This window comes from Copadichromis virginalis, linkage group LG12 (assembly GCF_057382275.1).
Source record: "Copadichromis virginalis isolate Kocher_CV1m ecotype Utaka linkage group LG12, C_Virginalis_male_GT1.1, whole genome shotgun sequence".
In the NCBI taxonomy this organism is placed as follows: Eukaryota; Metazoa; Chordata; class Actinopteri; order Cichliformes; family Cichlidae; genus Copadichromis; species Copadichromis virginalis.
In genome coordinates this window covers 15,904,374-15,919,031 of record NC_140629.1, presented here as the reverse complement: position 1 = coordinate 15,919,031, position 14,658 = coordinate 15,904,374, and the positions used below count along the sequence as shown (strand labels likewise).

Genomic DNA, 14,658 nt, shown 5'->3' with positions numbered 1-14,658 from the left:
GTGGTCGGCTGCAATGTTCGATTGCACAACACCGGCAAGAGAATAAGCTTGAAAAGGGTTTATCTTTTCATTCTTTCCCAACCTGGAAGCAACATGAGGCAGCTCGTGTATCGATGTTACCAAACGAAGGAGTCTAGCCTGGATAGCAGCTGTGAGACGAGCTGACGTGCAGTTCTCTTCCATCTCCAAATATCTGTTGGTGCTCCAGACATTTTCATTCCGGTAAGTTCTAAATATGTTCATATCACTCTTTATAGCCTATTAGTTTCATTTTCAATGCACTCTGAGGTCATAGCAAATTAGAACAAACATCCTACTGAGTGATTTTTTCAGAACTACCTTCTATTTATAGAGTTGCTAATTATTTGGCATTATTGCAGCAAACCAGCCGATGAAATGGATGAAACATCATGACTGGGTCCCAGCGCTACACAAGGGACCTGCTTCAAACATCACCATGCCAATCAGATTACTTCTTCCATGTGAGGGTGAAGAGTTGACCCTCCTGGATAAGATGGTGAAGGTTTGCTGCATTTGGTGAACAGTGTGATAATAAAACCAGGGAAGAATGAAACCTGCTTCTGATAAATGTTCTTAAGTCTTGTGCTGTTATTTTTTCAAAAGATACAGTAAATAAAGTAATGTTAGTAGTGGGTGATATCATGTAAACACTCATGGTTTTGTGTAAACATTTTGTCATTTGTAAACTATAAATGACATGGATTTTACACTGTTACTGATGTGATGTTCTATAAAGTGGTTTTAAGAAAATAAAAAAAGAGGCAAAAATTAGTTTGTTTCTTTATTCAACATTTGAACAGTGTGACTCAGTCAGTACATATTCAGTAAATGCAAATTATTTACACGGCAGTGCACTTCAGGCATAAATCTAGACCCCTAGATAAAACATTATGGCATTATAGCAGTGACAACTCCTCCACAGTAGCAGGTGGGAGTTTTCTTTTTTGAGGACGGCTCCTTTAACCTGTCACTACAGATGGTCTGTTTATGTTTTGATCAAGAGCCTTTTTTTAGGCAGCTGAAGAGGAGAAGTCCATCTTATGGCCAACCTCTGGCTGTATCTTGGTCACATTACCCAGCAAAACCCAGTATGCAGGTTCATCTGTAACAGTCCTTGTGCCACAGATCAACACTGCTGCTTCTACATTAAACAGAAGAGCAGCGACATGGCTGCAGGTCTCTGCGACTCCGGCCATACAGGTGCAGTGGGCGGCTTCAACCTTCCCTGTGATGCTCACAGTGACCCATGGCTGCAATGCTGGTTCATTCAGTCTTTGAGAGTGCAGGACCTGAAACACACACAAAGTTCATTTAAAGACAAGAACTATGAGCCAAGGCCGACGTAAATGTGTTTAATCTACTTTATCATAAATGTAACAAAGTGTTTAGAAAGTTAGCACATACATGTCATTTTTCATTTCTTTATGTGTCCATCTATAGAACGCTGCATGTTATAGTGTAAATCTGCCTGTTCTCTTTCAGAAACCTGCCTGCAGAAAATGAACCTAAAGTATGTAATGCAAGGATGTCATCACTTTAGAGATGGAGAAAGCATAAAGTGACAATTATGAATCACTTAATATGATAAGGATATTCTGCAGGTCATTAATCAATGTATAAAACTAAAATAAAATGTATTTTTAGTGACACAGGATACAAACATGGAAGCAAGATGTGTAATTAGGATTATTTATAATAAATATGAATAAATTAGTGCAATTTCTTTAACCATAAAGAATAACTAAATCCTTCAGGACAATGTCACATCAATGCACTGAACTCACTATGTTATCCACCTAACAGCCTCCACATGTTCTCACTGTAATTTCCCCTCATGAATGAATTTATGCTGCACTAATCTGAATGTTTGGAGGGAAATCAAACGCATTTCACTCGCTGTACTCGAGCTGACTTACCTTTGTTTGAATGACAACTTGTACGGCGCTGACTCCACAGACAAGGTACGAAAATATGTCAGGCTACGTCAATAGCGCTAGGTGTTCGGGGTTTCTACTCCACGGCCATATGTCATACGGGTCCACATTTCTAATGCACGCTATTTTCTGCAAGTACCGCTGCTTCGCCTCTTTACGCAATCGGTCTCTATACAGTTCATTCTCTTTTGAGCTGCTTTTAAGCATCTTTCTTGTAGTCGTCGTTCCAACACAGTGTGTTTGTTTTGATTCATAGACCCCGAAAATGGCGCTGCGCTCCCACAATGCATTGCGGCGTGACGTCAACTCCAAAGCCCTATCCGGTTGTTCAGTCTGACGTCACTAGCCGCGTCTGGGTCTAAACTCCGCTGCAGCTCCATATATCAAACGATCACTGTGGCATTACTGAGAGTTGAAAAACTGTCTAAAGTCTTTCATCTTTAATAAAATGATCAGCGTTCTGCTCTACCAGGTGTAACAATTGAGTTTAACATCCAGGCATCCATGAAAACGGAATTTATGACATTTAACGGAGTTAGAAGTTAGCAGGGAGTTAGCTCGCTAGCTTCTATCTAAATACAATATAGCATGTCCTGACTGCGGGGTTTTGGAAACAAATTAAAACGTACAGCTCTGTTATTACTTCCAGCATAAATGAAGACAGAAAACTAAACAGCAGTGACGTTTGTAGGGTTACTGAAGTTGGGCTAGCTGGTATATAATGATGTGCTACGTGACCGCTAGCGACACAGCTATGTTAGCATAATATAAACAAGCTAACTTTTTTTCCACTCGATAAAAGTTAACGTGAGTGTTCTCAGTGGTCAGAAACAAATGTAATCGCATGGCAGGATGCTGTAAAAGGACCAAACTTCAGCCAGGAGAACAACTGAGATAATCCATCCACAATACGAGGTTAGTCATTCATATACTGCTGCATGGGCTGGGCTGTAGTTACATCCTAAGGTTTTAAAAACTGAGCTTAAATAAATGATTAGTGGTAATAAAAGCCGAGGGAGGTCAACAGTGATCACTGACTGTTTTAGGAGCTTTTTGAGATCAAATAGAAGAAAATACATAACATTAAACATGTTAACAACACAAAAGCCATATTAAACGCAGACTACTTTAGGCCCGGAAGTAGGATTCGTCGCGTCATCACTGAACAACCGGATAGAGATTACCCTTCAAGGACCTGCAGTTCAAAAAAGTGCCCCTCCGATAGCCAAACCCATCTGTTCTCTGATTGGATTGTTTAATTTGTGATTGACATGACATTGACCAATCAGTTTAAAGGAAGAAAAATAGGGTCAAAATTCGTATTTGTAACTTGCAGGGGTTTTTTGGGCTAAGTCCACACTCAAATCTTTTTTACACACGCACAAATCTTTTTTACACATACAAATCTTTTTTACGCACGCACAAATCTTTTTTACACATACAAATCTTTTTTACGCACGCACAAATCTTTTTTACACATACAAATCTTTTTTACGCACGCACAAATCTTTTTTACACATACAAATCTTTTTTACGCACGCACAAATCTTTTTTACACATACAAATCTTTTTTGCGCATGAACAAATTTTTTTTACACATACAAATCTTTTTTACAAGTACAAAACCGATTTACAAGTACAAAATATTTATGACCACATTTTGAGCCCATAGAAAACGTTTCCGATGTTATTCTGTGGATGTCTGCGCTTAATAAGTATAATTTAAACGACGCTGAGACTCGGTATGAGACATGAGTATTTCTCTTAAGCTGTTTTTCATACTGAGCAACATCTACGCATGCGTGAAACCCGTATTGCACGTTATGCTATTTTAGGTTTTGCATTTAACTTTTATTTATTATTACCGTAGACTGCAAACAGATAGTGTCGACCTGGATTTGTCGGTGCATTAGTGAAGTGGAAGTGTTTGGTACAATTGTGGTGTTTTCTACAATCACTGGCATGAACTAGCTTGACTTTCTTTGGTCACATGATGCGACTCCGCAGAAGTCACCTGATTTGTTGTGCTGCTAGTAAGGAAAAAATGGCTGCTCACTTGTCGTACGGTAGAGTGAATTTAAACATATTGAGAGAAGCAGCACGAAAAGAGCTTCGAGAGTTTTTGGACAAATGCGCAGGAAGCAAGGTGACAAACCCGCATACGCCTGTGAAATGTGGTCCAAACACTGGTAGTGGTACTCAATGTGGTCTCTGAGCCTCAGCGTTACCATGAGACTGTCAGTTAACATTATAGTCATAGTTTTATTTTGAATGTGTAAAACAGTACAGATAACGCAGACATATATCTGTATAGGTGCGTCGTATTATAAAATATTCGAGCTAATAGCTAAGTAAAAGTTAGCAAGTATCGCCTGACAGAACATCTTCAGTTCTGCTTACTCACGATTCAAAGCTTTGTTTGTTCTTACTCTCTTACTTTAGGCCATTGTTTGGGACGAATATCTGACGGGACCGTTTGGACTAATAGCTCAGTACTCTCTGTTGAAGGTAAGTGCTTTCTGTTTACAAACCCATTTCTAAAAATGTTAAGAAGCTGTGCTTTGTGGGAATGCAATGATTTGCAAATCTCCTAAACCAATATATAAATAGAAAACGTCAGAGCTTTATATTGTTTAATGAAAAAATATTAGGCCCTTTTGAATGTGATGGCAACAAGACAACTGAAAACGTTGGTACACGAAGAACAGTCTGGAAAAGTAATTGGTACTAAAATGAAATAGCTTGAGGAACATTTGGTAACAGGTCAGTAACATGATTTGTACATATCAGCCATAGTTGAACGTGATCCAGAAATGCTACTGTCTGCTAATGTAAAATGCAAAGTGGAAAACTATTCTGTGGTCAGATGAATTAAGACTTTAAATTATTTTTGCAAAACGTGGATGTTGTGTCCTCAGGACTAAACAGGAAAGGCAGCATCTGACTTATTATCAGCACTGAGTTCAAAAACCTGCACCTTTGATGGAGCTGCATTCATGCCTGTGGAATTGGTAGTCTACATATCTAGCAATGCTGAAAACAGGTTTGACATATGCTCCTATCCAGACTGGATAGGACAGCAGTCTTTTTGCACATTTCAGCAAAAGACTGCTAAACCGCATTAAGCATCTATTACAACAGCATGCATTCATAGTTGAAGAGTCTACTGAACTATCCTGCCTACATTCTAGACTTTTCACCAGCTGAAAGCATTTGGCACATCGTGAAATCAAAAATACAACAAATTAGACTCGAAACTGTAGAGCAGCTAGAATTGTATATCAGACAAGAAAGGTACAGTGTTCCTCTCCTAAAAGTCCAGCCGCTAGTCTCCTCAGTTTGTGGTAAAGATACCCATGCCCTTTTTTGAGATGTACTGGTGTCGCCAAATTAAAAATAATCAAATATTTTTCTTGGTCCATTTTCTTATTTTAAATCTTTTATGTTTTCTGTTATTTTTTTTAGTGTAAAAGAAATATGTGTTCATGGGATTTTCAAATCTTGGAATTCTGTATTTATTTGCACATTATTTTTTGGAAGTGTTTGCACAATTTATGTCTAAATTAACTCAGACAACAGACAAGGCCCACGTCTTATTATCTAGTTTCTTTTAACACTAATGTCATGTGTCTAATGTTGCTGAGGGTGTTGTTTTAACTTGTCGTTTATTATGGTGTGTTCAGGAACATGAAGTGGAAAAGATGTTCACCCTCAAGAATGGGAGGCTTCCCCCTGCTGATGTCAAAAATATCATCTTTTTTGTCCGGCCCAGACTGGAACTTATGGACATCATTGCAGACAATATAACTAGGTGAGTGTATGTGTCTCAACTTCAATCTGCGATAAAGACAAGGTTTTGTTTTCTTGTCCTTTCTCTCACTTTGCATAGCTATCCACACTTTGCAACATCAATTGTGCTACTCTTTAGTGAGGATAGACACCATTCATCCCGAGACTTTCATATTTTGTTCGTGCCTCGGCGGAGCATGCTGTGCGAACAGCGGCTGAAGGAGCAGGGCGTGCTGGCCTCTTTCATCAACATCGATGAGTATATCCTGGACCTGATTCCCTACGATGGGGACCTGCTGTCCATGGAGTATGAAAGTGCTTTCAGGGTGTGTTCAGGTTGCAGAGTACAAATATATATCATATACTTGCTTTGGTGGAATCTCTCATATACACATAAATTACTCCCCTTTGTCTCACTCAGGAGTGCTACCTGGAAAATGACCAAACAAGTCTGTACCACACAGCCAAAGGCCTCATGACCTTGCAGGCTCTGTATGGCACCATTCCACAGATATATGGGAAAGGAGAATGTGCACGGGTGAGCATGGTGTAACCTGCAATAATTTCTGTTTTATATGAAAGCAGAGGCTCTGCAGCAGCGAGGTGAATACAGTTTTCTGATAAACAAATGCTCTGCTTGTTATCAGCTCGTTGCCAACATGATGTTGAGGATGAAGAGGGAGTTTGCTGGCAGTCAGAATCAGATTCTGCCCGTGTTCGATACCCTTCTTCTCCTTGATCGTAACGTTGACCTGCTCACCCCTCTGGCCACACAGCTCACCTATGAGGGTCTCATTGACGAGATTTACGGGATCAGTAATGGTATGAATAAATCAATTAGAGTTCTTATTCTTATGTTTGCATGTTGAGCCTCAGTAATATTTATTGTATCTGACATCTGCATATCCCGCTGTTTCTTTTGCAACTTTATTTTTAATCAAAAAGCAAAGCAGGATTACGCTTGAACATTAAAATTAATCTTCTTTTTTTCTCCAATATTTGACATATTGTAGTGTTGAGGTGGAGGTTAGTTTCTCCAGCAGTTTGATGATGTCTGCAGTCTAGTGATCCTTGTTTGGATGCTTGCCTGCAGACATTTCTGTGTGGTAGCTTTTCATGCAAGTAGTGTTACTATCCTGAGCCATAAGTTTTTCAGGGATTATTTTATTTTTAGTATTTTTTTTTTTTAAATTCTATGCTTTCACTCCAGGTTATGTCAAGCTGCCTCCTGAGAAGTTTGCACAGAAGAAGCAAGGTGAAGGGAGTAAAGATTTGCCGACCGAGCCCAAGAAGTTACAGCTCAACTCAGCAGAGGAGCTGTATGCGGAAATCCGGGACAAAAATTTCAATGCTGTTGGAGCAGCACTAAGCAAAAAAGCTAAAATAATATCTGCCGCCTTTGAGGTTAGCCTTGTTTTGGATACATTTTTGCTTTTTTTTCCTTCTTTGCTTACATGTGGTGATCATAGTGTGAAATTTCCTTCATTCCAATCCGGGTACTTTCGGGGAGCAACATGAGATCAGTTTCAGATATTCTTGCTAGGCCAAACAACAAGTAAAGGAGTGCTATGGTCCAGTGCATTATAACTGTAGCATGTCAAAGCCTTGAATTTTATTACTGAGGTGTTTTGTGTGATAGTGGTTAAAGATTATTTGGATGCTGCATCATGCTTGTTTCATCTCTTCTTGTCTCTCAGGAGCGCCATAATGCCAAAACGGTGGGAGAAATTAAGCAGTTTGTCTCCCAGCTGCCTCACATGCAGGCAGCCCGAAGCTCACTGGCTAACCACACTTCTATTGCCGAGCTGATCAAAGACATCACAAGTGCGTATATAATCCAATGCTTTCCCATCAAATCACATTATGTTTTTTAGCATACATCTCGCTCAGTTTTTGGCTTTAAAGTCTTTAAAGACAACTATTTCCATCAATATCCATTACTATGTAGTAAATCATCTATCATCTCATGTTTCAGCATCCGAGGCCTTCTTTGATAATCTAACAGTGGAGCAGGAATTTATGACTGGTGTTGACACAGACAAGGTATTTTTCATCTAGTTACCTATTTTCCTCCCTAAGATAAGTTGTTACACGTTATCAAAAACACGTATATATTAGATAAACCTGTTCAACCATTCTCACACGGCCTGCAGCTCCATGTATTTAGGCTACGTTCACACTGCAGGCGAAAGCGCATCAAATCCGATTTTTTTTGACCCTATGCGACCCATATCTGATCATGGCATGACAGTGTGAACAGCACAAATCCGATATTTTCAAATCTGATCTGGGTCACTTTCGTATGTGGTACTGAATCCGATAGATATCTGATGTTTTAGAAAGTGACTGCTGTTTGAACGGTCAGGTCGCATTTAATCCGTCTTTTACGTCACTGACACAAGACAGATGCCAATTATCAGCTCCGGAGAAGACATCGCGAACGCCTCCTGGCCATCACATGTAGATGTTAGTGAAACTGCTGGGAAGACAACGTTGGAGAAATGTGAACATGTTATTTGTACTGTATAATCTGCAGATTCTGACAGAAATCTGCAACTATCCTTTAAAGCACCGCTTCTCTCTAAAACAGCAATAAGGATAATTATTAGGTTATTTACATTATTATGTAAATAACAAAATAACTTAAAGCAAAAATCGGGAGAGGTAAAGTCCAAAACAAGTCTTTATATTAAGGGCCATCAGTCAAACAATACTGTTTGCTCTGGGTCTAAACAGAGCGCGTTGTGTGTGACGTCTTCTTTTGCAGATGCGGGCCGCTTTGAGGGTTCACACTAGAGAGCGTTTGCTGTCACATTTTATTTGTAGTGTGAACAAGCAGACAAAAAAAATTGGATTTGATCAAAAAATTGGAATTGAGCATTAAGACCTGCAGTGTGAACGTAGCCTTAGATACTAAACAAACTGAGCATCTGAATGGGAGGAAAGGTGATGTAAGTGGCTTTGAACATGACATGGTTGTTGATGCCAGATGAGCTGGTATGAGAATTTCACAACTGCTGATCTCCTGGGAGTTTCCCTACACAACCCTATTTGCATCCTTGATGTACACCCAGCAAATCTGCAGCAAGTTTGCGATGCTTTCATTTAAATACAAACTAAAATCTTTGAGGAATGTTTCTTCATGGTATAGATCCAACAGGGTTTCCAGCACCTTGTTGAATCTATACCATGAAGAATTAAGGCAGTTCTGTAGGCAAAAGGGAGTCCAATCCAGTAGTTGCAAGGTGTGTTTTTATAGGTGCTGTTTCACAGGATTTTTAGTAAAAGTTCACTAAACACCCTAAAATTATGTGACTATGCAGGTGAACACGTATATAGAAGACTGCATTGCCCAGAAGGATCCCCTGATCAAGATCCTGCGTCTGGTGTGTATGCAGTCAGTCTGCAACAATGGCCTCAAACACAAGGTGATGGACTACTACAAGAGGGAGATTCTCCAGGTAAAGACATAAAGAAGCTTTCTCTGCACCCTTGGCTGAATCAAAAAATGATTATTTGCTGTGTCATAATTAAAACTGGATGGTTTTGAACTTTTTTCCTCCCCCTGTGTGAAGACCTATGGTTATGAACACATACTCACGCTGAACAACCTAGAGAAGGCTGGTCTTTTAAAGCCACAGACAGGCTCACGGAATAACTACCCCACTATTAGAAAAACTCTTAAACTGTGGATGGAGGACGCCAATGAGCAGGTACTCAATATACAAAAAAAGGAAAGCAGTTAATGGATTAAACTCATGAAAAAGCAAGGGCTGACGTTTGTGAGTTTTTCTGTTCTTTCAGAATCCCAACGACATCTCATATGTGTACAGTGGCTATTCTCCTCTTAGCATCCGACTGACTCAGATCTTGGCACGGCCTGGGTGGCGCAGCATCGAAGAGGTGCTGAAAATGCTTCCCGGCCCACACTTTGAGGAGAGACAACAGCTTCCCTCTGGGCTCCATAAGAAACGTAAGGACTAAGAGAAGCTAGGACTGCTCTTTGCCCTGCTGCTCACAACAGAACAAAAACAGCCGCCCTCCTGCTCTGTGTAGATAAGACACAGGATTTGTTTATGTCAGATGCTGAATAGCGGCAGATTTATGGCATGTAGCCAATGGTGCCACATAGCCACTGTTAGCTTGTCGTTTTTTTGTGTGCCTTTCTTGATAGAAAGGCTGAAAAACCACTCTGTGCTTGATTTGTGAGTGACAGCCAGTGTTTTCCTTTTGTTTTCCTCCATCTTTTCATTTTGGCAGTAGTAGGTGTTGCACTGATGTGAATAATGAATTTAATTATACACTCTGTTTGAAATGTGCTAATTAGAACTGTGTTTGGGCATTAGACAGTTGACTTGTTGCTACATGCCTGCCTTGCATTAGTTTTTAAAGGTGATAATAGAGGACTCTAATCTGGGGGGAGTGTATGGCTAAATAAGGGTTTTCACATTTTTTTAAAAAATTGTGCTTTAACAGAGGGTGGATTGCTATTTGCTTTACATTGAGCTGTGTTTTATTAACATTTATATTTGGTAGTATTTAAAGGATTTACCAGGTCAGAGTGGAATTAAGGAAAAACAATAAAATATCCTTTGCTATTGTTAATATATTTAGTTTTTATGTTGCATTTTAGTGACTTGCATCTCCTCTCAATGTCCAACAGGCCAGCAGGGAGAGAATCGGACAACGCTGGTGTTCTTCCTCGGTGGTGTGACGTATGCAGAAATAGCTGCTCTCCGTTTCCTCTCTCAAGTGGAAGACAGCGGGATGGAGTATGTTATAGCCACCACAAAACTCATAAATGGCACAACTTGGATCAAATCCCTCATGGACCGCCCTGAATCCCCAACACAATGAGTCACCTGCACGTACACCTGGCCACATCAAAAAGCCCATCTACCAGAAAAGCTCAGCTACTGTTTTTTTTATGTCCACATCACTGTCCTGCAGGTGTTTCATTGATGTCTCTTCCGGTTTAAAGAGAGACCGGCTCTTTCAAAGTTGCCCTGTGAAAATATCTTTATGTCAAGGTAACTGTTACCTACTATGGCACTGCAGCCTTAGGCATTTCCACTTTCTAATCGCCTGAGTGATGCCACCCTTTGTTTTGCAAAGTCCTGTTTGCAAAGTCGGATGTTTGTGTCGGCCGTTTTCTTTTCTTGATGTGTTTACCGTGGGTTGGTCTGACTGAGAAATGCTCATAGTACAGCAAAACGTAGCTCTGAAGCATAGCTTGCTTTATCATCTGTTTTGCCCTAATCAAGAGTTTAATTAGAATTTACAAAATTACACATTTTTTCTTTTCTAAAAGAAAAAAAAAAGGCTGAACAAGCAATGGAGACAATCTGGTGATTTTTATTTTATTTTATTTTTTTTCAGAGGACTCTTCCCCCTGCTGGACATTAGAGAAAAAGCAGGTTTAGGGCAGCCGGAGGCTACATCTGTCTTTTATATACATTCCATAATCTTTACTGTCCTCCCTTTGAGTTGCACCCGTATCGTGCAATTTAAAGGTTTATTGATGTCTAATGAACTTTGTCCTTTGGTTGTGTTTCTGTCATTGCAGCTATTGCTTTTCTGCTACTGTATATATACTGTATATAGAATTAAAACATATTTGTGATGCCATAGAAGAGTAATGATGCATTTGATTTGCATTTTTGAAAGCTTTTGTAGTTGTCTTTTGTTTGTTTTCCTTTGCTTGGATTAAAAATGACTAAATAAAGTCTTAAACTATAATTAGTGTCACATTACTTGGTCATGTGATACGCCATTTTGATTATTGTAAATTGGGCAATTTTTTGGTAAGGAAAGCTGATTGCAAGCGGATGAAAAGCAGGGATGAGAGTGTATTCCTCAGCAGTGCTCCAGTTCTCTGAAGGAGCAATTAGCGCAGTAACAGGCCTCCTGATCATCCGATAATGGCCCTGTGCTGTCTGGAGAGCTCAGCCCACGGCAGCCCATGATTTGACAGCACAGGACACTGATTGAATTAGGAGGCCATTTGCTCCATGTTCCGGTAGAGGATAACTCTGCGGCAGGAGGGTGTTTGATCTCTGTATCAGTCAATACCTTCTCCGTGCCTGACGCTATATATATAGGGAGACCTGCTGACAGCACTCAGATATTTTGGTGACCTCTGTTTGGCTAATCTTTGTAGTTTTTCCTTCATGCTGCTTGTGTAAAAGTCTTGGAAACTACTTTGGTAAATTATTCAGAGAATACTTAAATCTGTAAATTTTGGCCTGCTGTTTCCTTGAGGAGCAGGTGCAACAACACTTTTATTGCCATTAAATAAATCCCAGGGGATTCAGATCCTTGTGATCAGTTTTTCCTTTTGGCTCCTCCTCTCCCACAAGGGCTTGAAACGCTCAAGACGGCACACATCAACTTGGACTTCAGGGCTAGAAGCACAGGAGCCCTTCTGATCAGCTCCTGTCCTGCTCCATCAACACAAAGGTGTAAGTGTTTCCTTTTTTATAAAAAAAGAAATTATGCCTTTACCTCATGTGGACTTATCTGGCATTCATGCATGTTTACATTTGTCACTTTATGCACAGTTTGTCTGTTTTTGATAGCAAGATAAAAATTTTAAGAAGATAACAGACACTCAACTTTCTTTATTTTAACGAGGAGACATAATAAAAGTATACATTTTTATAAGCAAAATTTATTGTGACTAACGCGGTTCTTGTATGGGTGTGGCTGTTGTTTAATAGTGTGGAAAAAAATGACCTTAAAAAACAGATTCACCATGCAGGAATTGTTCTTTTTTTCATATCCAAAAGCAGTAAAGGCGAATGATGTTCAGTATATTATTTGCAACTGTTCGCAAACAAAGCAGATCGATACTGAACCCATTTGTGCAACTTGGGGGATAAATTATTAACGCCAGTCTTTCCTCGGCTTTTACATTGCCAGGAATAAATAACTTTGTGCTTATAATACAAGTTAATATGAAGATGCATCCTGGTGTTTTTGTCTAAATTTCCATACGTTAAATTTAAATCATTCATACTGCCGGTGTTGCTTGCAGTACATATATGTTTAATGAACTTTCAGCCACCTGTCTTGATTCTAATTCTTTTCTTTTGTACTGAAATCTAACAAATGTGTTTGTTTGAAGAATGGGGCGAGGCCAAAACATGGGACACCTAACCCAGCTTGGTCGGAGGCAAATGACACAGCAGGAGCCCCAGGATGTGGACCCCTTGTTTATCCGCTTCCTCCGGACATTCAAGGAAATCCTCAAATTTGTTCTCTTCAGTTACACTGTGCTGTTTGGCGCTTTGCTCCTTGCCAGGTGGACCACTTATTTTATGATAGGAAAATAAAGTGAAAACACCTGTTGGAGAATAAGCCAGATCTTGGACTTATTAGTGGTGTTTATCAGGCAGACCTTGGGATTTGCGGCCTATGAAGTTTCCATAAAACGATAATAAGAGCTGGATTTATCATGTTTTCTTATGTGATTCACATAGTGGAGCTTGTGGCTTCTTGACACGACATTTCTCAGTGAACAAAACAAAGTGTTTAGAGAAACCCGTCGGTGAAACTTATTTTAACGCTGTTGGAATCCAGTGTGTTTGTTTTTAAATGTATATTAATAATGTACGTGTTACAAATGAGCACAGAGAAGCTATAAAACATGTTTGTATGGTGGTGTAGTATACACTGAACTATTTTATGTATTGTAAAAATGTTTATGTAAATACTACTTATCATCGGTATTGATAATGTTCATGTGTATTGATTTTTGTGTTCCAGTGCTAATATCTACTGAGTGAAGGGAAGCAAAGCTTTCCCCTCTGATGGGTTTTCATATGTCTAAGAAAGCTGAACCAGTAGGCAGACACAGCAAGTAACTGCTCCGAAAGGGATTAAAGCCTCAAGGTTTATATGACAATAAATTTGTGGTAATTTGATGAAGACCAAATTTGGTTGGCAAGACTGTATTCACCACCAAAACACAATATAATCAGAAATGGTTTAAGTCTCAGAGATAGACAGGTAAGGACAGAGCAGTAGCCCTGCTGGTGGTTTTCCAGTATTAAAGCTGTTGTAGATGATTTGTTGGCCAATAATCTGTCAAAAAGTATCTCAAATATATCTCTCATGAGTGATACAGAGTCATTCTGAAGCAGAAAGGATATTCCTGTCACAATATAGAAGCTGTGGTCAGTTTTTGGCGAAAGGGACTTTTACATATTATTTATTTACAGCAGGTGAGAAGTCTCACTGATATTAAAAAAATCTTTTTAAAGAAAGATCTGGCTAATAGGGGAGTAAAATTTGTAATACCGTAAATATAACATCACAGTTCCATAAAGATACTTGAAGAAGCCAGAACGGACTGGATTAGTTATAATGTAGAACACAGAGCAGAAACAATAAGCCAGAGTGATAAACTTGCAAAACACATCATTTCCCCTTCATAAATTCTGTTGACTACAGCCCATTTATATTATAACCAAAAATATTAGGGTACATATAAAAACACACATAGAAAAATAACTATTTGGCACAACGTCGGAAGCAGAGCCACAGCAGAGCGATCGTTTTATAGTTATTTAAAACTATAATCTCACATTTTCATCAATTTTACAAATAACCGTGAGAGTCGTTTTAAATGTCCCAGAAAGACATGGAAGTGTGACAGTGGTGCCAACAGAGGTGAAGTCAGCTATTTAGTAATAGTCTGCAGTGACGTAAAACTGTTAGCAACAAAAAGCTGCTGTCACGTTTTAGCCAAGAGGCGCATTATGAGTTTCTGACTGAAAGTTGCAAGGCAACATTAACAAAAGTAAAACAGTGTGAATGCAGTTTTCACAGGTGTTTCCCTTTGAAAACAGTGTGGCATTCAAAATAAGTAAGACGGGGTTAAAGAAGAATCAGTATGGTTTTCTATAAAGGT

At 39.3% G+C, this 14,658-nt stretch overlaps 1 protein-coding gene and 2 long non-coding RNA genes across 5 annotated transcripts in view; 2 read left to right on the top strand and 1 right to left on the bottom strand.

Moving 5' to 3' along the window:
• The window catches only part of LOC146696712 (uncharacterized), a 32,375-nt gene that overhangs the window by 11,798 nt on the left and 5,919 nt on the right, over positions 1–14,658 (bottom strand). The window lies entirely within an intron of this gene.
• Positions 3,811–12,171, top strand: vps33a (VPS33A core subunit of CORVET and HOPS complexes). 3 transcript variants are annotated; one of them, XM_085474963.1, is made up of 14 exons: positions 3,811–4,101; positions 4,398–4,463; positions 5,639–5,766; positions 5,884–6,070; positions 6,166–6,282; positions 6,392–6,566; positions 6,955–7,148; positions 7,442–7,568; positions 7,720–7,787; positions 9,068–9,205; positions 9,320–9,457; positions 9,549–9,717; positions 10,408–10,516; positions 12,104–12,171. In XM_085474963.1, exons 1-14 carry the CDS (start codon positions 3,946–3,948, stop codon positions 12,108–12,110), a joined length of 1,779 nt encoding a protein of 592 aa, XP_085331089.1. In that variant the 5' UTR covers positions 3,811–3,945; the 3' UTR covers positions 12,111–12,171. The 3 variants fall into 3 exon arrangements, with proteins under 3 accessions (XP_085331089.1, XP_085331088.1, XP_085331090.1); XM_085474962.1 differs by lacking the exon at positions 12,104–12,171 and having other exon boundaries at positions 3,813–4,101; positions 10,408–11,483; XM_085474964.1 differs by lacking the exons at positions 3,811–4,101; positions 12,104–12,171 and adding an exon at positions 4,189–4,269 and having other exon boundaries at positions 10,408–11,483.
• On the top strand, positions 12,140–13,287 carry LOC146696713 (uncharacterized). The gene is made up of 2 exons (XR_014923326.1): positions 12,140–12,205; positions 12,871–13,287. It is a non-coding gene; the product is annotated as an uncharacterized LOC146696713 (long non-coding RNA).